The 22,753-nt window shown below is 40.3% G+C and overlaps 1 protein-coding gene across 1 annotated transcript in view; it reads left to right on the top strand.

Moving 5' to 3' along the window:
• The window catches only part of dcc (DCC netrin 1 receptor), a gene marked incomplete in the record, with an annotated part of 404,255 nt that overhangs the window by 199,594 nt on the left and 181,908 nt on the right, over nt 1–22,753 (top strand). The window contains 2 exon segments of the mRNA XM_036139981.1: nt 13,619–13,769; nt 15,275–15,411. Of these exon segments, the coding sequence (XP_035995874.1) occupies nt 13,619–13,769; nt 15,275–15,411 (288 nt within the window).

The following is a 22,753-nucleotide window of genomic DNA, read 5'->3' as shown; positions in this document are numbered from 1 at the left end:
CATTTATTCCATCAGACTGGCTGTGCTTTAGTTTTCTAGTTACACTGAAGTCTTGCACCGGCAGTTTTTATTTAGCGCTGAGTTATAGCGAGGCCTGCAGTCATCATTTTGTCAGGTGGTAATTTAGCTCATTTCCTGGCGGTGCTGGATGTCTTTCTGTGCAGTGAAATGAGATGTAATGAATGTACAGGATGGGTGATGTGATTTTAATAATGTGTCTGCTGGCTGCGTCCACGCCGTCCCTGAGATTCAGACCCGTACGTCGCCCACTTCATCACCCAGATCACAGCTCGGGTTCGCAGAGGAAACATGAAGTGCTGCCGCCGTCGTTCCCAGCGGGAGTTCCTGGGAGCCGGAGCGCCAACCTTAAGCGGGATAATTGCGCGTGCTTTGCATTTCAAAGTCAACGCGCTGACTCTCCTCTGCTCACCCGACCTCAAACCTGCAGCTTGTGCAGCAATGAAGTGGGAGTGTGTTCAAACCTGTAAGCAACCAAGCCGTTTCATTCATGCTTCATTCATTTAGAAAGCGCCTTGCAAACCAAACGGCAACCAAAGCGCTGGACAGGAGAATAACCAATAGAATTAATACAATAAGCAGTAAAATCTGCAGTAAAAGGCCCAGAGGAAACTGTCCTCAAGTTTTTAAAAGACATTTAAGATAATTAAAAGCTCCTGCAGACCTCCAAGGAAGAGGAAGGCTGTTCCCGAGTCCTGAGACCAACTAGAGCTTTGGGTCTGGAGATCTTAGTGTTGTATGGTTGATGTAAAAGGTCAAGAAGCTAAAGATGTGCTCGACCACTGAGACATAAAAACTAAAAGTGAAATCTGAATGACAAATCCTAAAAGAAAAGGGTTAATTTTTAGTTTCCTCGTCGTCGTCAGCAGACGGGCAGCAGAATTATGACCCAGCTGAAGACGGTGAAGAAGAGACGAGTCTGTCCCTCAGTAGAGGGCGTAGCTGTGGTCAAGTCTATCAATAAAACCCTGATTAAGTCTTTCAGTGGCGTCACGAGGAGAATAATGCTTGTCTTTACTAATACCTCTGTGATTATAAAAGCTTGGCTACAGCACTGATCAGTTTATTGGATGTAAAATCTGAATCAAGGATCACCCCAAGATTCCTGACAGACACTCAGCCAGAAGAGACTAGAGGTCCAACAGCACTGCTGCATCCTAACATTTACCAAATAAAATGACTTTTTATCATTTAGATCAAGACACTTCAACTCCAGCCATGCTCTCACAGCTGACTAACACTTGAGCGGACTCTCTGCTGACTGGGACCCGTTGGATTATAATGGAGGATAAACCTCAAAGTCATCTGCATAAAACTGGAAACACACATTATTTCTGTGGAAAATGGACCCCAGAGGCGACAGCTACAGAGAGAATAAAATGGGCCCTAATGTGGAGCCTTGTGGTACACCATGGTTAGGTGGAGCAACAGAGGAAGAAAAGCATCGTTTCAGTGCCGTGACAAGACCTAAACGTCTCATGGATATCCTGAAGCTGCTGAATCAGAGCTGCCTTCTCCAAACGTTTAGACAGAAAGGGACATTTGGAAAGTAGCCTAAAGTTTAAGAGAACAGCAGATTGTTCTTCATGAGAAGAGGCTTGACCCGTTGTTAACACAACCAGGAGATAGAGACGTGTTCCCAAGATGTTTTTTTTTTTAATAGCTTTATTGTGATTCCTGCAGGGAGAATTTCAAATTATATGGACACTACAATGGGAGAGTAAAGGAAGAACAACAAGAGAGAGAAAAACAAAGAAAGAGAAGAGGTGAAAGAAAGAAGAGATAAAAGGGAGAGAATGATAAAACGTCCTCTGTCTGCTCCGTCACCTGGAAAGAGACACAAAAAGAACAGCACAACCAACAGACATAAAGCAACAGATACAATCGTGTAACACCTTGATACCATTGCTAAATCATATGTATTATTATTTAAGCTGACATGTGTAACGTGAAACCTGAAAAAAATAAAGTGAAAAAACATAAATCAATAAATAAATTACAGGCTTTCTGTATATAAGTGAACACTTAATACCTGGAACCCTGCACCTTTAAAACCCAAAATGTTTTAAAGAAAATAGAACCCTACAGCACTAAAAACTTCCTTCAACCATCTGGAAGGAACACTTTCACCAGGACGATACGAGAATCTCTCCTTTCTCTCTGAAATCTGAGAGATGAACACAGATTTAAAACAATGTGAAAGCTTCTGGTCCTTCATCCAGACGCATCTCCGCTAGCCTCAGCCCTGCCGCCATCTTGGTTCTAGAGAGAAGAGGCTTATTTGGTATTTTAATTCTGTGTATATTATCAGTTTTATTTGCTATCTGCAATGTTTTTCTGTTATTGTTTTTGGTTTCTGGCTTGCTTCTGTTTTCTGTTGGGAACTCAACACTGACGGCTGCTTTGATTGTTCTCTTTACACACCTGCTCTGCTCCACCCCTCCTGCAATTATCGTTTCCTGGCTTCACCTGGTCTCAGCTCTATATAATCCCTGTTCAGTCAGTCATCAGTGCCAGTTCGTCTGTTCTTGTTTTTTTGGTGAGTCTGATCCAGCGTCTATAGTTACCTGTTGATCTTTTTCCTTATTTGTTCCAGCGTTCTATCACCTGATTCCTGTTTACCTGTCCTGATTCTGTTCCTGTCTAGTAGTGCTCGTTTGTTCCTAGTCCTCCTGCTTAGTTTATTTGTTTGCCAACCTCTGACCTGTTCTTTGGACACTCTTCGCATTCTGGTTTTTCTGTTTTTGAACCCTGGGCTGATTTTTGGATTAAGATTCTTGTTTTTCCCTTTTTTTTGTGATCTGACTGCCTCAGTAGTTTTGGTTCCTGTCCCACTATCAGTTCCAAAATAAATATCTTTTGTCAGCACTGGCTGAGTACTGGGTCCACATTCTGAATCGTTACATCATCATCTGGTGATTGACTAATGAACAGCTTCCATTCATTTTAGCGCTGAAAGAGGGTGAACTTTCTTTTCACCACGGCTGTATGTACTCCCTGAGAAGCTAAGCGCGATCCTCTGTGGAGCCATTTATGAGATGTGGAGCCTTTATTGCGTCGACTGAAGGAATGCCGTGGAGTTATAAACGGTTTTAGGGTGGAGATTAAACGAGATTTGGAAAATTGCATTGGACACACGGCTCTATCCGACCTTAAGCTTTTCATTTTGGGATTAAACTCTGATGACTATCCGGCATCCAGGAAGGATACTGCTGCTTCGGATCTGTGTTTGCTGCTGTCATGCACCATGTGTGAGTAAATAACGCAGCCCCGCATGTATTAACTGGTTAGTGTGAGGGATTTTCTACATTTTTAATGGGAGAAAAGCTCTTGCTTTATAACTTTATTCCATTTATAACCTGCCACCGACAGCGGCGAGCGCCTCACAGATCAGCAGAAAAACCTGGAGCAAAAGCTTTCACCATCATTTGCTCTGACAGGCTCTGTAAATGATCTGTAGCAGCTGCAGGTCTATTCACTCTCAAGCTGTGCTGATTGACTTGCTGGTCTTGCTGGGGACCTGACTGGGTGGCATCAGCGAGAAGTGAGGGGTCTGCAGCATATTTAGAGGCTACACTGGAGAAAAATGCTCTGAACATTTATCTGTCCTTTATGACCGCGAGCTCTGTTTAAACGGGACACTTTCAGAGTTAATTGCATTTCTGTTGATCTGGACAGCTTCCAGTGGTTGTAATGTCATAAATACTGTATTATTCTGCTCCAGATAAAGATGAAGGCCAGGAAAATTAAACTGAGCGCCGCGGTTAAGCCTCTTTTTCCGGCTTTAGATAGTCATTTGGTGTAACTTATCATCTGCCTTTAATACGCTTCGACCTCAGATTCTTTCAAAGCGTTTCTGCAGAGATGTCAGACGTGACAATCTTGTGGATTACATGTTGAAATGTACAGAAGCCTTTACAATTATGTAAAGACGATCTTTTGTTTCCAGATACTTTTCCATTTTCTCTTGTCAGTCTGATGCAGCGGAAAGCTTCAGCCTTAAAATGAAGTGGTGAACCAGAAATGCTGCCTGCAGGTTCCTGGTTCAATTTCTAGAAAATATACAGAAACAAACGCTGGTTATTTATTTACCTGCTGTTTGATCTACATGTGGAGAAAACCTAAAAACAATGAATCTGTTCAGAAAAAACTGGGGATGGATGGATGGAAGGATGGATGGATGGATGGATGGATGTATGCGTGGATGGATGGATGGAAGAAAGGATGGTTGGATGGAAAGACGGAAGGATGGATCAATAGAAGGATGGATGGAAAAAAGAATGGATGGAAAGACGTATGGATGATGGATGGATGGATGGATGGAAGAAAGGATGGATGAATAGTTGGATGGAAAGATGAAAGGATGGATCAATAGAAGGATGGATGGAAAAAAGGATGGATGAAAGAATGGATGGAAAGACGTATGGATGATGGATGGATGGATGGATGGAAGAAAGGATGGATGAATGGTTGGATGGAAAGACGGAAGGATGGATCAATAGAAGGATGGATGAAAAAAGGATGGATGAAAGAATTGATGGATGGAAGGACGAATGGATGGATGGAAGAATTGATGGATGGAAGGACGAATGGATGGATGGAAGAATGGATGGATGGAAGAAAGGAAGGAGGGAGGGAGGGATGGATGGTTGGATGGAAGGACGGATGGAAGAACGGATGGATGGATGGATGGAAGAAAGGATGGATGGATGGATGGAAGAACGGATGGATGGATGGGGGGAGGGATGGATGGATGGAAGAAAGGATGGATGGATGGATGGATGGAAGAACGGATGGATGGATGGATGGTTGGATGGATGGATGGAAGAAAGGATGGATGGATGGATGGATGGATGGAAGAACAGATGGATGGATGGGGGGAGGGATGGATGGATGGAAGAACGGATGGATGGATGGATGGATGGTTGGATGATGGATGGATGGATGATAGATGGATGGATGGAAGGATGGATGGATGGAAAGTGGCTGTAGAACAGATGAAACTTCAGGTATTTCTCTCCTCAGCTGTGAAGGAGCGTTTCCTCTCCTCCAACAGTTCTCTCTGTTCTCTCGTCTGTTATTTCATCAATTTGTCATTTTTATTCATTAATCATTATTTACTTTGTGCTTTATTCTTCTTTCTTGCTGGGAATCAAAAGAAAAACTTTGATTACAATTTTATGAACAATGAGTCGTCTTTTATCAGTTAAATCCTTCATCAACATTTCAGTATTAGTTTTCCATTCCCACTGAGTCAGACGGCAGCAGAGTTCCTGGGAAGGTTCTGGTTAGCGGGTCGGCTCCGTGCTGACGTTTATTTTAACCCTTATTTTGTTTTTATTTTGTCTTTATTCTGTTCCCTGTTTGCTCGGTGAGACGGTTCTTCCTAACACATGATCGTCTGGTTTTCTGCATCGTCCTCAGATGATGCGGCGACCTTCATCTGCCATTCTAGTCTCTGCTCACTTCCTGCAGACCTCTGGGGAGCTGATCTTAACCAACGTGTAGAGCTACGTTTTCAGAGCCGTTCATCATCAGCTGTCAGCCTGAGATGCAGATGTATTCAGGCGATAATGGACCAGAACTTCAGGTCCTTCCATGGGTCCTAAAGGGGTTCTATCACACTCGGGATTAACTAAATTATTTATCTTCTGTTAGTTTCTTCAGTTTCAGACATTTCCTGAGTATCTTTTGGTAAAAGAACCATTTAATGTCACATATCTTGGGTCGTAGTTTGCTGGAATTCTGGCCCATTTGTCCTGACAGAACCAGCGTAACTGGGTTATTTTGGCAGGCCACACCTTTTCACCTGTGACAGGTGCTCCAGTTTATATCAGTTCATAACGGAACTGGAGGTCTCCAGGCTGTAACTTCCTGACTTACGGTGGCGTAGAAAAGTGGTTTTGTATACTTAAGATAAACCAATTTAAATATTAGACAAAGAAAACTCAAAATGCAATATTTAGACTGAGATGTTTTATTATTATGGAGGAAAAACTGTCGATCTGACCTTGTATGAAATAGTAATCACCCCCTAAGCCTAATAACTGGTAGTTTCTCTTGTGCCATGTTGCCTTTCTGATACCTGGTTCTGATTCTTTAACATTCTTGTGGAGGAAGGTGGACCTGCTCTGCTTTGCTGAATCAATTTAATTCAGACACATTGGAGGGTCTTTCAGTAGAAGTGACCTGTTTGAGGTAATACCAGACTGACTCAATTAGATTTAAGTCCAGGCTTTGACTAGGCCACTCCATAACCTTCATTATGGTCTTCTTTTCTTGCTGGTGTGTTTTGGATCATTATTCTGCTGCAGAACACAAGTGCAATTCAGCTTTTAGGTCACAAAGAGATTTTTGGGCCTTCTTCTTCAGGACGTTTTCTAAAGAGCAGAACTCTTTAGCACAGCAGGTTGTCCGGGTGGTGAAGCAGCATCCAGACCATCATTCTACCTCCACCATGCTTGACCCTAGGTCTGATGTTCTGGTTCTGACATGCTGTTAGTTTTACGCCAGATGTAACGGGACACACAGCTTCCATGAAGGTCCAGTTTTGTCTCTTGAGTCCACAGAACATTTTCCCAGAAATCTTGTGGATTATCAGATTTATTTATTTTATTGGTAAATGTGAGACGAGCCTTTATGTTCTCTCTCATGACCTCTGACCTTAACTGAGTCAGTGAGGCCTGCAGAGCTTTAGACGTTGTTCTCGGTTCTTCTGGCACCTCCTGGATAAGTTGTTGATGAGGTTCTGGATGGATTCTGGTGGATCAGCCTCTCCTGGGTCAAGGTTTTTATCCCGGAGTGTATTTCTAAACTGTAATCTGGCTTTCTCTGATGGTTTTGGAGGGTTGGCTTCTTCCTCTCTGAGCGGCATTTCAGCCCATGTCCATACTGACTCATTTTACTCTGGAGAATCAGAATCAGCTTTATTCTCCTAGTTTGTGGGTACAAATAGAAAATTGACTTTAGACTCCAGCTCTCACATCGTGTAAAAAACAGGCAGACAAGTAACTTCGAAACACAGATGACACTCGGACTTACTTTGGCCTCTGCATGAAACTTACACAACCATGGCATCATCATCTGGGCTTCACCAAAACGTTAAAACAAGCAGAAATCTTAATAAATGTACTCCACCATGTTACAGAAAATAAAAACAATCTTTTGAATGAAATCTCTTATTCTGGAATTTAGTGAATAGAAATAATTTTGTCAGTCCCAACAGACCCGAAACAGTGAAAGTTTGCGCTGATTTATTGCCAGGCGGCGAGAATACAAAGGCCTTGTGTTGTTGTTTTTTAATTCTGTTTAAATATGCGGTTTCAGCTGCAGCAGGAGTGCAGGACCAGCAGCTTTAACACAAAAAGCAAAGTGGACCTCCTCCTCTCTGTGTGATTCATGTTTTTCTATGTTTAGCCAGGAGGCTGGTACCTAAAATACAATCAGACTCCAGGCGGAAGCAGGAGGTTTATATAGGAACGGGTCTTTCTGGTGGTAACGGGTCAGACTGCGGAGGTTCTGGTTAAATGTTTGTAACTGAACCAATCAGCAGGGTAGTTTGAACGGTAAAGAAACAGACGGTTTTATTTCTGCGTCTCTGTCGGCATCGCCACGAACGTTTTTCTCTCCGCTTCCTCGTTGTGATGCGAGCGGCGTTGACGAGCAACCCGATTGGCTGACAGGCTCCTTCAGCAACGTGTCTCTGAAAGAATTAGAGGAGTCACGCTGCTGCTCTCTGATTATCTCTGTGATCCCGCTTTACTCGCCTCGCAGCCGGAGAAAGGAGGAAATCTGCTGCGTGGATGTTTTTCTTTGTTCCTCAGATTTCCTGCTGAGGACTCGGATTTTACTGAGACGCCACAAACCGAGTTCCTGTTTGAAAATCTTTCACAGCTTAAGTTCATTTACACATAAACAATTCATAAATAACGATTGTATTAAGATGATGATATAGACCAAAAATTAAAAATGAATGGTTTATTGTTTAATGAGTCTGTTGGACTGGACTTTTAGCTGCAGTTTGAGAAAAAAATCTAAATATATAAGAATCAAAACAAAAGTTTTCAACCTGTTTATCATATTTACTGTTTTCACCACAGCTATAGTAAAATGAGTCATTTATATACTACATGTATGTTTTAAATTATTTTTGATTTAAATAAATGTTTAGAATTTACATATTTTTACATTTTTGATTTATTAATTTTAAGAGTTTGAAGAGTTTGAAGGAAGAGTCTATAGTAATAGTAGTATTTTACATGTATATTCCCCATTTAAAATGTAGTTTACAGCAATTACTATATATTGAATTTAGGTTTTTAATTTTTACAAATTGTTTTTATTTTTTATTCACATTTATTAAAAACATATTTTTGTATTTTTTTTTAACTTTGTGATTTAGTTTCTCTTGATCTATATAATGCTTGCTTTTAACTTTAGGGTTTAACTTTTTCTTATTAAATATAGATATTCCCCTACTATAAAAGTAAGGATAAAATCGTGTTTTTTAAATTATTCATTCATCTTCCTACTATTTAAAAAGTAGAATTTATTTGAACTTTTCTTGCATGTATGTTTTTTTTAAGAACTCTCACCTGTGTTCTCCATACATCAAAGTGAATAGATGACTGCTTATATATTGACGGTAGGTAGAGGGCCAGTCAATTAGTTCTACTGTATATTTCAGACTATAAGATGCACTTGATTATAATGCGCATTAAATATTCTTCCCCAGTGTGTAATATCACTGTTATCACTCTGCGTACACACATACTACCTGAGAGGGAGAGCTATCCGTCTCTATCAGGAGGACAGAGTAGCTGGACTACACCGCCCTGTTTCTAACATAAGGCCAAAATAAACTTTTATATTGAATTAACTTAAAGGTTTATTGTTGGTAGCACATACTCCAGGCTGCCTTACATGAATGCACTTCTAGTTTAGACATTACAGTCAGGCAGTCTGGTAGACAGCTCAGGGGTCCTATCAGGTAGAGACACAGTGTACCGTAATGCTCCTAATATCCACTGAGCGGAGCAGCTTCTTTGCTTAATAAAGTCGTATTTACACATTTTAACAGATTTTTGAGCGCATTGTACCACATAAAATCAGTCAGTAAACACAACAAGTTCAGTAATCATACATAAGGTGCACTGGATCATAAGGCGCAGTCAATGTTTTAGAAAATTTAAGGATTTTAAGTGCGCCTTATAGTCGGAAAAACACAGTAGTTTTAATTCTGGAAAGCAGGGTTAGTATGGACCTCTGTATGAACAAAGTATAGATTAAAACTAATTTCCACTGTTAGAAGATGCGGCATAAATAAAATTATCTAATTCAAACAGCCTGGGGCACGAGTGGTGGCTCTTTCATCACGTTCTGCATAAAGCAGGTGACCTTCAGGGTGGACTTCTTTAAGGCAGGGAGAGGATACCAACTCCTACACAACCAAATAAGCGATTAAAAAAAACTTTTTGATGTCTCAGCAGCGAGACTGAAAAGGCTCCTACGCCCCCAGATCTACTGCCGCCCTGGGCAACCTCCCATGAGAAGAACCGGACGGTCGTCTCTGAGAATGAAAACGCTGTCCTACTCTGTGTCTTGAAGGAAGTTCTGCTGTTGCTCCTGTTGGGTAGAACCAGAACCAGTAGAAGTGTCTGTGTTCCCACAGCCCCCCCCCCCCCCACCCTCCCTCCCCCCTTAAATTAGGTCTGATCTGAAAAAGCGGATCTGATAACATGAAAGCTCAAACTTTCTAAAGCCAGCAGCGACCATCTGGGAAGTCAGACCTCCTGTCAGCCCTTCCACTGGATTAAAGACCTCGATGCATACTTTATGAGCATGTTGTTGGCCTTAAAGGCTTTATACTGGGGTAGTTACTGGGAGCTGATGGACACGGTAGCGCTTGATCCAGAGGAGTCCCCCCCCCCCGCTGCTGTTGCTGCTGTAATTCAGGTCTTTTTGATATTCTCTGAGCGCAACGATCCCGCCCAGCGTGTAGCCTCAGCAGGAGGCAGGTTTCTATAGGAGTCATTAACGGGTTGCACATTAGAAAACAACGGAATAAACTGGATCTTTGTTCCTTTTATGTTTAAACCGAAAGGGACGCTACACAACAGCTCATTAGCAGCTAATAACATCCCGTTGATTTGTGTCTAGATGAGTCGAAGCGCTTTGATTTGGCTTAATATGTTCAAGCAAACCCCTAAACTGAGCATCTCTCCATGCCTGTGTGCTCCTGTTTGCGTCATGTTCTTAGATGCCACCAGGTCAGGTGGCCCGTTAAGATAAGATAAGATAAGTTAAGATAGACTTTATTGATCTCACAGTGGAGAAATTCACGTGTCACATCGGCTCAATAATCAAAAGAAGGTGCCAAAAGGAGGAAAACGTGCATAATGTATGTACAGTGTGTCCACATATATACAGTGGATCGAGAATAAAATTAAAAAAAGGAAATAAAGCAGAGGTTTAAGAGGACTTATGTAAATTTTTTAGTAGTTCAGGACGGCACAATTTAAAGAAAATTCAGCGTCATATCATCATGTCATTATCACAGAGAACAGCTGAAACCACAGTAAATGCTGGCTAATCGCATAAGTATAATTCAGGCAGCAATCTGTTTGATGCATTGAAAAACATTTTAGGAAATATATTAAGTTTTTTGGTGAAGTAATGAAGAAACTAAGCTGTAAGCTGTTCCAGACACAGCTTTGTCAATTAAATGTTAAAAAAAAATGTATGCTAACGTAATATTTTGCCTGTGTTATAAGTCTCGTCTTAAGACCCACTTTTACTTTTTGGCTTTTAACGGCGCTTAGTTGTGTGGTCCTTTGTGTCCTTTTTTTAAATTGGATTATTTTTATTTTTATTTTTTTGTTATGTACAGCACATTGGAAACTTTGTCTGTTGTTAAATGTGCTATATAAATAAAGTGGATTGGATTGGATTATGATGCCCTGATTCACCAAAATAACTAGAGATGGGCGATATATCCGCGTTAAAATAGGTATTAGCTTTTTAATAAAAAATTTACATGGCAGTATCGGTCCGATATGTAAAACCGGGCTGACTTTATCAACTGATGCTTATTTCCAGGAGGGGGAGGTGAAGGGTTGGCCATGTGGTCTTTGTTTGGTCATGTGACTCTGATGCAGTGAGGGGGGGGGGGGGGACTGAAGCAGGGGAGGGATGCCAGTGGTGGGGATGCCTTTTCATGCTAATGAAAATGTAGGAAAATGTAGTTAATTTATACAATATTGGCAAATATCTGTTATTGATATCGGCACAAAATGCTGATATCGGTGCATTCCAACAAGAACTCTGACTTTCTGCTAGTAGATATTGTTTATTAGTCATGAAGCCACATTTCCTCGCAGCAGACCATGAAGACGTTAAAGCCACGTTCTGAGAGCCGGTACCACCTGGTTCCGTCGTTTTGATGTCAAACCCAGAACGTCCGTCTCCGACCTGAACCATAAAGGTGTGAAATGAGCGGAGAGCTGGAACGATCAGCAGATGTTTTGTTGTTGGTGTTTGGGAGGAAATCAGCGATCCGTGTTTCCAGCGGAGCGGTTCTGCTCTGAGCGTAGACAGGAACAAATGGACCTGATTTTACAACTAAATGTGTGCTTTTTCTGATGCATCAATACATTTAAATAATCTCTGCCGACTCCTCCAGAATGCAGACAGAGTAGCAGAAAACCAGCCTGGATTCGGTGCAGCTCCCCTCATGTTCATGCAGGAGCAGAAAAAAAAAAAAAGATCCTTTGAGTAAGCAGAACAGAACAGAACCCGGTCCGGCTTTCTGCGTGTGCATAAAAACGTTAGCGGTAAGCTGCTGGTGTCTGCGGCGAACATGAAAAGCAAAGACTGCGTTTATCCTCACAGGGGCGACACGCGTCAGGGACGCAGGAAATAATCCAAACATCTGTATGATCCGACGTTTTCCAGCAATCTATGTGGAAATAAGGGGGGAAAAAATGATCTCAGGAACTTTATTCCTCCGATGGATCCTGAATCTTTTTCTTTAATGTTTCAGACATGGAGACGATTTAATAATAAGACCAGCAGCCATACGGCTTTCCTCCTGCTGTTTGTAGCAGGAGGCTTTTCCAGCGATGCTCTTTCATTAAAACACACATTCATCATGAAAAGGAATAAAATCCACCTTGGTGCTCATATGAGCCGGCACCTTTATTCAATCAGTGAGAATAATATTAAAAAATAAATTTATCTCAGTGACTCCATCACAAAGTGAAACCCTTTATACAGATTAATTACAGAGACTGCTGTTTTCAAGCCTTTATTTCTGCTAATTATGACTTTCTACTTACAGCGATTGAAAACACGATCAGGATATTACATCAGACCAATAAAAGCCCTTTTTAATACTGAAATCTGGAAAGTTAATGGAAAGTATGTTTAACAACTGCTTTAAGGTTGTTTTCCAAAATTAACTTTTATTCTGACAAATGGCTGTTCAGCTAACAATTATGTCAGCTGCCAAAAATGACATATTTACTTCCAGAATATTCAAATATGCTCACCTTGATCACTTAAGCAGACTTGATGGACCGAATGGAGTAAACGTCTTGATTGCTGCTGACCTTTGTTTTTATATATATATATATATATATATATATATATATATATATATATATATATATATATATATATATATATATATATAAACATAAATAACTGCTCTCTCACCTAGAGCTGGATGATATGGGGAAAAAAAGCATATTGATAAAATAGAAATCATATTGATCGATATCGATAATTATCAACAAATTCAAAACATATATTTTAAGTGCAGCCCTGGCCATTTTATGTGATTCAGTGACTTATGTCATTTAGATACAGACATAATCACTGAATTAAAACTCAACCCTTTTTTTCAATCAATTTTTTACCAAAACTACAAGTTTTTAAAAGACTGAAAAACTCTTTTGTCCCTACAGTCATCGGCTTTTTAAACAAACTGCAGGGTCAGGACTTAAATCAGGTCCTGATATAAGGTCGCTATCTAATTGCTGCACTTTATCTTTAATTCTAACTTCAACTTCAGCTTTTATCGTTAATCTTTACTTCAGGTCTTAGCTCTTGTCTTTTATCTTTTGCAAATGTGTGTTTTAGATTGATCTCCTTTAACCTTTGCAAGTCGCTTCTTAATCTTCTGTATCGTCTATTGTCTGTGTTGTTTGTGTTATTATGGGATGGCTGCTGTTATTACTAGCTACTGCAAATGAATTGCCCTTTGGGGACCTCATAAAGTAAAGTAAAGTCTAAAGTCTGCTCGATGCTTATGATGGATTGATGAATCTAACAATATTTTTTTTTAAAAATACATTAACATCAAGGGAAATAAATTGCTTAACAGCCAAATTAACAGAGGGAGAATATTTACATACATTAATAAGTTTAACTAAAAAACATGAAAGTCAATAAATGAACCAAGTGGGAAAAAAATCTTTGAACAAATACCTAAATAAACACATAAATAGACTTTAAGGAAAGGCGTAGACTTAAATCTGGCATCCTATACTGGATTAATCAGGTGTTCTGGGACTCAACCCTCCTTCTGCCTCCGTTTCAGAACCCGGGCTCAGCAGGAACCTGCAGTTCCTCCAGCGTCCGTCCAGAGTGACGGCTCTCCTGGGAACAGACGCCGTGCTGGAATGTTCTGCCTCGGGATACCCGACGCCCAGCATCCAGTGGAGGAGAGGAGAGGAGATCATTCAGGGCTGGTGGGTATCTCCGCTTCTCTTTTGACAGAACAACGTTCCTGGAGAAGTCGACGGTTCTTATCGGACGTCCTGATTAATGATTGCGCGAAAGGAGAAATGCGTCCCCTGCATGGATCCGTCTCTGTGATGCAAAAAGGGAGCTAAAAATAAGCAAAGTTTTCTTGAAATGAGTGTATATGTCGTTGATTTGAGCAGGTAGTTAAGATGATCTGCCAATGGAATGGAGTTGACTCATTTATACTAACACACTGCAAAAACGGATCTAAACATAAGTAAAATGTTCACAGAAATAGTGTGTTTGTCATAGATTTGAGCAGATAAATAAGATTATCTGCCAATGGAATGAGTATTTCTATCCCTAAAATAAGATAATTAGATATACTGCACTTGAAATAATATGATGGAGATGAATTGTCCCTATTTTAAGTGCAAAAATCTTATTCTATTGGCAGATCATCTTGTTTACCTGCTCAAATCAAGGAAAAATGCACTAATTTTAAGAACATTTTACTTATTTTTAGCTCCGTTTTTGCAGTGCATAGTCCTCTTGTAGCCAGGTTTCTGTGAGACGAAATAAATCAATCTGATAATCAGAAATCAATTCATTAACTGACAAAGTCTTTGGAGGGAGAGACCTAATATTTAATAGACCACATTTTATTGTAAAGGTTTACACTGCAAAAAGGGAACTAAAGGTTACTAGAATTTTCTTGAAATGAGTATATTTTTCCTTAATTTGAGCAACTAAATGAGACAATTTGCCAATGGAATGAGTATTTTTACCCCTAAAATAAGATAATTAGATATCCTGCACTTGAAATAAGATGATGGAGATGAGTTGTCCTTATTTTAAGTGCAAAAATCTTATTCCATTGGAAAATAGTCTTATTTACCTGCTGAAATCAAGGAAAAATGCACAAATTTCAAGAACATTTTACTTACTTTGAGTTCCCTTTTTGCAGTGTAAAGGTGAGCCATATTGATTTTTATTAGATTTATATGATTTGCTCCTTTTAGATCAGTTTTTGATCTGTTCAGTGGGTAACTGTACAAAATCTGCAGAGAGGTTCTGCTCAGAACATGTGTAGCTGGCAGGTTTTTACACTGCAAAAACGGGGCTAAAAATAAGTCACATTTTCTTGAAATTAGTGCATTTTTCCTTGAATTGAGCAGCTAAATAAGATTATCTGCCAATGGAGTGAGTGTTTTGACCCCTAAACTAAGATATTTAGATATACTGCACTTGAAATAAGATGATAGAGATGACTTGTTCCTATTTTAAGTGCAAAATACTCATTCCATTGGCAAATCATCTTATTTACCTGCTCAAATAAAGGTCAAATACACTAATTTCAAGAAAATGTACTTATTTTTAGTTTAGTTTTTGCAGTGTATCTCTGCAGGTTTAGATCTGCGGTAACTTTAACCAGTGAAAACGGCTTTTTCTTTAAGTTTTAAACACGCAGTGAGAGTAAACATTTAATCTGTGCCCTCTTTCTCTGCAGGAACAAGAAGTACTCTCTGCTGGCGGGCAGCAATCTGATCATCAGGACCGTCACCGACGACGACTCGGGCTCTTACAGCTGCACGGCCTCCAACAAGAACCAGAACATCACCGCGCAGGCAGAACTCAGCGTCCAGGGTGAGCAAAAGAAACGTGCAATACCCGAGCTCTGCTCCGCACACAGTCACAAACATCAGAGACGCTCTCCATAAAATACTTTTATCAACAAGAACAAAGAGTCCGATCGGAGCCGAGGTCGGCCAAGAGAGCAACAGCAGGCGGTCTGAGCCCGGAGATGAAAATAACCGAATAATGCCGTGTCACTTCCCTAAGCTCCTGCAGGGATTAGGAGTCCTGACTGGAAAACATGAAATGAATAGAAGTTATAAAACTGGATCAGACACAGAGTCACAACCAGAACCAAGAGATGTGTTTAATTCAGCAGGTTCTCATCAATAAGAAATGTTTGGATTTACTGTCTGGTTGCACCGCAGAGGTTCCAGCTGCTCCCTGACGCCGGCAGCAGCTGACCGGGAAGCATTTCTGTTTAACAGAACCGGGTCGGGTCCAGAAAGCCATCAACAACCCAAGAGCCGAACTACAAGTTGTTGCTTTTAGCAGAGAAAAAGGGGAATGACATTAGCCTCCATAGCAGAGATAAAACACACAAAACGCTGCCGGGCCGGGCACGGCTATCAGCTGGCCGAGGGTCCACACTGCAAAAACAGAACTAAAATCTTCTTGAAATTAGTGTATTTGTATTTATTTGAGCAGGTAAATAAGATAATCTGCCAATGCACTGCAAAAATGGACCTAAAAATAAGTAAAATGTTCTTAAAGTTAGTGTATTCGTCCTTTATTTGAGCAGGTAAATAAGATTATCTGCCAATGGAATGAGTATTTTAACCCCTAAAATAAGATAATTAGACATCCTGCACTTGAAATAAGATGATGGAGATGAGTTGTTCCTATTTTAAGTGCAAAAATCTTATTCCATTGGCAAATCATCTTATTAACCTGCTCAAATCAAGGACATATACACTAACTTTAAGAACATTTTACTTATTTTTAGATCCATTTTTGCAGTGTGGAATAAGATTTTTGCACTTAAAATAGGAAGACCTCATCTCCATCATCTTATTTCAAGTGCATTATATCTAATTATCTTATTTTAGGGGTAAAATTACTATTTCCATTGGCAAATAATCTTATTTACCTGCTGAAATCAAGGACAAATACACTAATTTCAAGAAAATTTTACTTATTTTTAGTCCTGCGTTTGCAGTCCATTAAGATCAAATCAGAATCTGAAGGTTTAGAAACAGGAGAAGGCCAAAAAAAGAGGCTGAGGAACTTAAATGAATCAATTTTTGAACAAAGAATAAATAAAAACGAGTTAAAACAGGAAAACTTAAGAAGAAATTCACTAAATGTGGTCCGAATTAAAAACAAAGATTAACATGTCGGTGAAGAAATTAACTGAGAAAAGCTTCTAGATTCAGTACTTCACAAAATGCAGCTAAAATCTAAAATAAGTGAAATAAAGAAAAAGATTATTTAGATCAAATGTGTGCACAATTAAAATAAACAACTTTTGCTCTGAATGAAATAAATAAAAGTATATATGCAAGAAAATAAATAAATTAACACGGTCAAATAAGTATGTTTTTTTTTAAATATAACATTAGAATCTGTTCAGAAATGCATTTAATTCTGGAAAACAAGATTCACAAATAAAGAAAGAAAAACATCTGGTACAAACCAAATTTAAAATCCGAACACATGAATTAGTTTAATTTAATTAAGGTGAAAAGCATCAAATTAAATTCACAGAAGCTTGTTGGTAGAAGGAATTTAAACGGCTGTTTGACACCATTCAAAGTGTTTTACATTAGACTCGTGGTTCTGAATGGTTCTGAAACAGTTTTTTTCTGTTGGTCCCACGTTGAGGAACGCTAAATGACGAGGTTAGGATGTTAGGAACATCTCCTCCGTCATCCTGCGGTTCTGCAGGACGGGAAGCGGGTTTTATTTCTGGCCCGATCGCTTGTGATCAGCAGGACGATGGATCCGAGCCTGACGTCAGCGCCGAGGACTTAGACAACTTTATTTCGTTTGCATACAGCTCGAAAATTACAGTGAACTGCAGTAGATTTCAGGATAAAGTAAATTACAGGATAAAATTACAGAATAAAGTGCAGCAGTGATTTCACAGTACAGCAATTTAAATGTAAACAGCACAGGACAAAGAGACAGTGTGCGATCACAGTGTACAGGTGAGTATTTTTAAAAAACCATTTGTATGTGCAGAAATGAGTTTGTGCAAGAATGCATTTTAAAGACTGAGAGTTCAGCAGCATTTACCTCAGCACCTCCACAGACCTTTTTATGGAAAATCATATCGATAAAAAGAATATTTGACATTTTTCCAGATGTAAAAGCCAGTCTGCAGGTCTTGTTCCATGAAAATAAAGCAGAACCTGCTTGTTGAGTGAGAGGCCGCTCCAGGAGCTTCATCTGTTCCTGACGTCCATCTCATGGTGATGTGGGACTGGCTTCACTTATGACAACAACATCCTGCAGTTCCTTTTTCCGTCTGAAGGAGACGTGGGTAAAACATCGGAGTAACTTCGACGGTTCGAACCTTTGAATCTACTGTTGTTTAGAAATGGCTCCTAAAGGACCTTCCCATCGTTCTGAGTGTCGGTCAGTCCGCTGACAGCTGTTAAACAAGCTGCTTTTATGCTGCTATAGAGAAGCTATCAGCTGCTCTGGGTCATGATCGGCAGCAGGAAAATTTCATCACATAACCCCAACTTAGAGTCTTTAGGCCCGTTTACACTACACTTCTTTAACCGAGCCGAGACCAGTGCGAGCTCGGTAACCGAGATAACTCTTGTGTGTAAATGGTCAGCAGACTGAACCGGACCGCGCTAACTGCAGACCAGTTCCTGAGCAGGTCTCAGACTGTTTTTTTTTTTTTATCGCGGTTTTCTGATAAAGAGCGCATGAGCAGGCCGCATCATCCCCTTACAGTCAGCTGACTGTCCGCGGGTTTTCCGGCGTGTCTGGCTGCACGTCCCGATTCACACTCCATTCAGACAAATTTCAGACATTCATAATAATACTAGCTTCCTTACCGTGCCACACGATTTCCAGTGATGATTCTGCTTAGCAGTGTGATGAACCTCAGCGTCTGTTGTTGTTTCCTGCGTCTGTAAATCCTTATTGGACGTTAGTTTGTCTTATCCACGTCCCAAAAGCCGACTCTGTCTAACCATAACATCCTGAATGTTACGGGCGCCGCCGTTTTGATTTGCTTGGTCCTGCCTTCGATCCCAGAGAGCGGTAGTACCGCAGATCGCCACTAGGAGGCGAGGAGCAACCAAGGAACCGGGATAGTGTGGTGTGTAAACTGTCTTCTTGGCTTGGTTAACTGATCCAAGCTCAGACTGGTCTCGGCTCGGCTCGGTTTAAAAAGTGTAGAGTAAACGGGCCTACTGAATGCACATGGGGGTGTAAGCCTAAAGATCACGTCCCGACTGTAAAGCACGGTGGCGGCGGCATCATGCTGCGGGCTGCATTGTGGTGGACGGAGCAACCAAGGAGGGTGCTGCCTGAAGCCTTCAGCGTCTCCACAGGTCGGTGGGGGTCCTAAGTGGATGTATCCCCACCTGTATGTATAATTCTGACCCTTTGTGGGTCAGAAAAAAATCCAGATTGGTCTCAAAATTTCTGTTCATCATGGAAGGGATTAGCTTGGAGGACGTGGAGATATGGCGGGAAGCTTGTAGTCAGCTGTGGCCCGCAGCATCACTGCAAACAGGAAACTAAAAGTAAGTAAAACCTTCATGAAATTAGAGTATTTTTTTCTTAATTTGAGCAGCTAAATAAGACGATCTGCCAATGGAATGAGTATTTTTACCCGTAAGAAAAGATCATTTGATAAACTGCACTTGAAATAAGATGATGGAGATGAATTTATCTTGTGTTAAGTGCATAAATCTTATTCCATTGACAAATTGTCTTATTTATCTCAAATCAACGAAAAATTCCAGAAAATGTTACTTACCTTTTAGTTCTCTTTTTGCAGTGTAGAAGCAGTCGGGAGCTTCGAAATCTGTTTAAAGAGCTTAATTTCACAAATGAAAATGAAAATTATAAGCAACAGCACATCAATCCTCATGTTGCAATTAGAAAAATACTCTTTTATATCCATATTCCTTATGACATTTAGGTCTAATTTCACACGTTGCAGAAACTCTTTGTTCGGTGACCTTGTTCCGCTTTCACTTCCAGAAACTCAAAGTCTTACTGGAGCTAGAAATGAGATGTTTGTCTGGCTGTAATGAAGGCGCAGGACGGCGAATCCTGGGAGCGTCATCAGATTTCCATTTGGATCGCTGTAATGAAACAGACGGCCGTATTTATTCTCCGCGAGCTGGGAGAGTTGAAATCAAACAGAAGCAGCTGGTGTTTGTTCGACTCTCAGGAGCAAATCTGCAAATTAACCTTCAGGTGCTCAATCTCCTTCCAGCTGGGCCGCCGTCTCCGCTCGTCTCCGTCCTGCCGTGTCTTTGTCTCGCCGTCCCACGTTAGCCTCTGTGTTTTTTTCACGTGCTGCGCTCACGCCGGCCGGCAAACATCACAGAGAACGGGAGGAGACGACATCTGGGATCGTAAAGGATGGAGGCATCGCAGGAGGGGCGCTCGTTTACAGAAACGGACTCTTAAATGGAGGAAGACACTTCTGATCCATCCGTCCATCGGAATAAACGACTTTAATGAATTTAGTCAAACACAAAAAAGTTCCCAACCAAACCTGCAGCCAAATAATTAGGAGAAGCAATGATGGATGATTGAAATCGTTCAGATCTGAGCCACACATCGGTGTGAAACCGGCCTGTTTGGGCTCTAAGATTTCAAACTCAACACCGAAACTAAGAAGAATGAATACTCTATACCAGGGGTGTCAAACTCATTTTGGTTGAGGGGCCGCATTCAGCTTAATCTGATCTCAAGAGGGCCACCTGAGTAAACTCATTGCAAGATTAAATAGAACTAATAAAAGTAGACTTGTTGTTGATTTTTATATTAAATTAATTTCACTTTTACACAATATATTATGAATAACCTCAGCGTTTTTAAGAAAATTATGTGCAATTTCAACAAAACTTTTACTCAGTTAAACATTTACTTGTGCATTATGCATAAGAACTGATCACAGTGATTATACAATGTTGAAAAACATTTATTCACATTTTTTGGAACTTAAAAACACTGTCCTACATGACAAAATACATCAAACAGATAAAAATTAAGAAATGATTTAAATTATTCCACACCTGAAGCTTAATCTGCTAATTAAAACACAGCGCCCCTCGTGGACAATATAGGAACTGCATATTTTCAATTAAACGAAGTACATGTTTTTTTTTCAATAATTGTTTTATCATTCTCTTCCTTTTATCTCCTCTTTCTTTCACCTTTTCTTTCTTCTTGTTCTTCCTTTCCTCTCCTACTTTCCCATTGTAGTGTCCATATCATTTGAGATATTCCCCGCATGAATCATAATTAAACTATTCACATTCATAAATCAAGTGGAGCACTATGGCAAAAGCAATACTGCTCCCCTTGTGAAAGTCAAATCTGATGAGCTCTTTTTGGCATTAAGACAATAATTCTTATTGCCACATTGCCAGACAGGACACTGGATTAAAAAAAATTAAAAATTTAGCCACAGGGCCTGACTAAATTGTTCGGCGGGCCGTATGTTTGACACCCCTGCTCTATACCATTTATGTTACCGCAGCAGCATTTTTCTGAAGGCACAGAATTGTTTCCAAATAGGAGCAAAAACATGATAAATTACAATATGGCAACGTTTTAACTTTATTAATTAAAACCAACCAGTAGGGGACGATTCAGCCCTCTTTTAGAGAAATTTATCGTTTTAAATGTCACTTCCTGGTCAAACTGTAGACCAGATAACGTAAATAATATCATCTATTGAAGGATGAACCTTTGATTCATGCAGTTGATTTCTTATAGATTTCTTGATAGCTTATTTTTAGTGCGATGCTGTGCACTGCAAAAAGGGAACTAAAAGTAGGTAAAATCCTTTTGAAATGGGTTTATTTTTCATCGATTTGAGCTGGTAAATCAGACTATTTGACAATGGAATAAGATTTTTGCACTTAAAATAACGACTAGTCATCTCCATCATCTTATTTCAAATGCAAGATGTCTAATTATCTTATTTTAGAGGTAGAAATCCTCAGGCTATTGACAAATACTCTTATTTAGCTGCTCAAATCAAGGAAAAATACACTAATTTTAAGAAAACTTTACTCTCTTTTAGTTCCCTTCTTGCAGTGTGTGTTAATTTGCTGATGACAGGATTAAAAGTTACAACTGAGGGGTGAATAGAGGATCGTTATAAACTACAATAAGTTGTGTTTTAGTCCATGCTAATGTATTTAGCAGCAGCTCTTTTTGTTTTTTCTGAATTTGCTGAATATTTCCTTCACTGATCAACGACTGCAGCAGGTTAGGGTTCCTAGTTTCTCAGCTTCACTCAGGCGCCACCAGAACCTGTTACTATTAGCGACATTAGCCTCCAATAGCGCTGCAGCCAAACAAAAAAATCTATATTTTGTTTTGTTGCTTCACTATTTATTATCCAAATGAGCCATCAGCGGATTAAAATGTTTTACGCATTAATTCATAGCGTAGCAGAACGGCGCGGAGGCTTATCCTGACAGGGGAGCTCAGACTGACAGAACCGCTAGGTCATCAGGCCGTCCGGGTTGGTGAAGCTAATATTTAAACAGCGTTAGCTTATGTCGTTCAGTAGCTTTCTTGCTTCACTGTTGCAGATCCAGGAGCTTTACTGACCGTTCTACGTTGGCGTCACACATCAGTGTCGTAGCATTAGCTTGTAGCGTAAGCTAGCATCTCTGTTTGATTTGCCGATAAAAAGGGTTGCACGTGTTTTTCTGGCAGGATCGGTCCAAACTAACCCGGCCAGCCAGGTTGATAATGTGTGGCACTCTGGTTCTGCCCATTATCAAACTGGTTCTGCCCCATTTGAATCTGTTCGGGGGAAATTTCAGCTGAACTCTACGAGCTGATTGGGCGAAGCGACACCTAGTGCCCGCCTGGTAGGTTTTAGCCAATCACGGTATCAGATTAAAACTTAAGCAGCAGATGTCATGAGGAACCCAAAGAAGGTAAGCTAGTCAAGGCACTTCTTGCTTTCAAAGATAAAATCGTTGTAGCAGCTACGTCCTCCCGCGCTGCCATGTTTGTCTTGGTTTGCCTGTGGGCTCAACCGCTCTTGCTTTGGTCGCACCGGTATGTCCCGCCTTAAACCTCAAAACTGCAATGTGATTGGTTCGTACACAAACAGCTGAGGGCGGAGTGAAGACAGATTTCCATGTGAACACACAAACAAGAGAATTCATTTTGCAGGCCAGGT

This window comes from Fundulus heteroclitus, chromosome 8 (assembly GCF_011125445.2).
Source record: "Fundulus heteroclitus isolate FHET01 chromosome 8, MU-UCD_Fhet_4.1, whole genome shotgun sequence".
Classification (NCBI taxonomy): domain Eukaryota; kingdom Metazoa; phylum Chordata; class Actinopteri; order Cyprinodontiformes; family Fundulidae; genus Fundulus; species Fundulus heteroclitus.
Note: the sequence above shows the minus strand (reverse complement) of the source record. Positions and strands in the feature narration are given on the sequence as shown.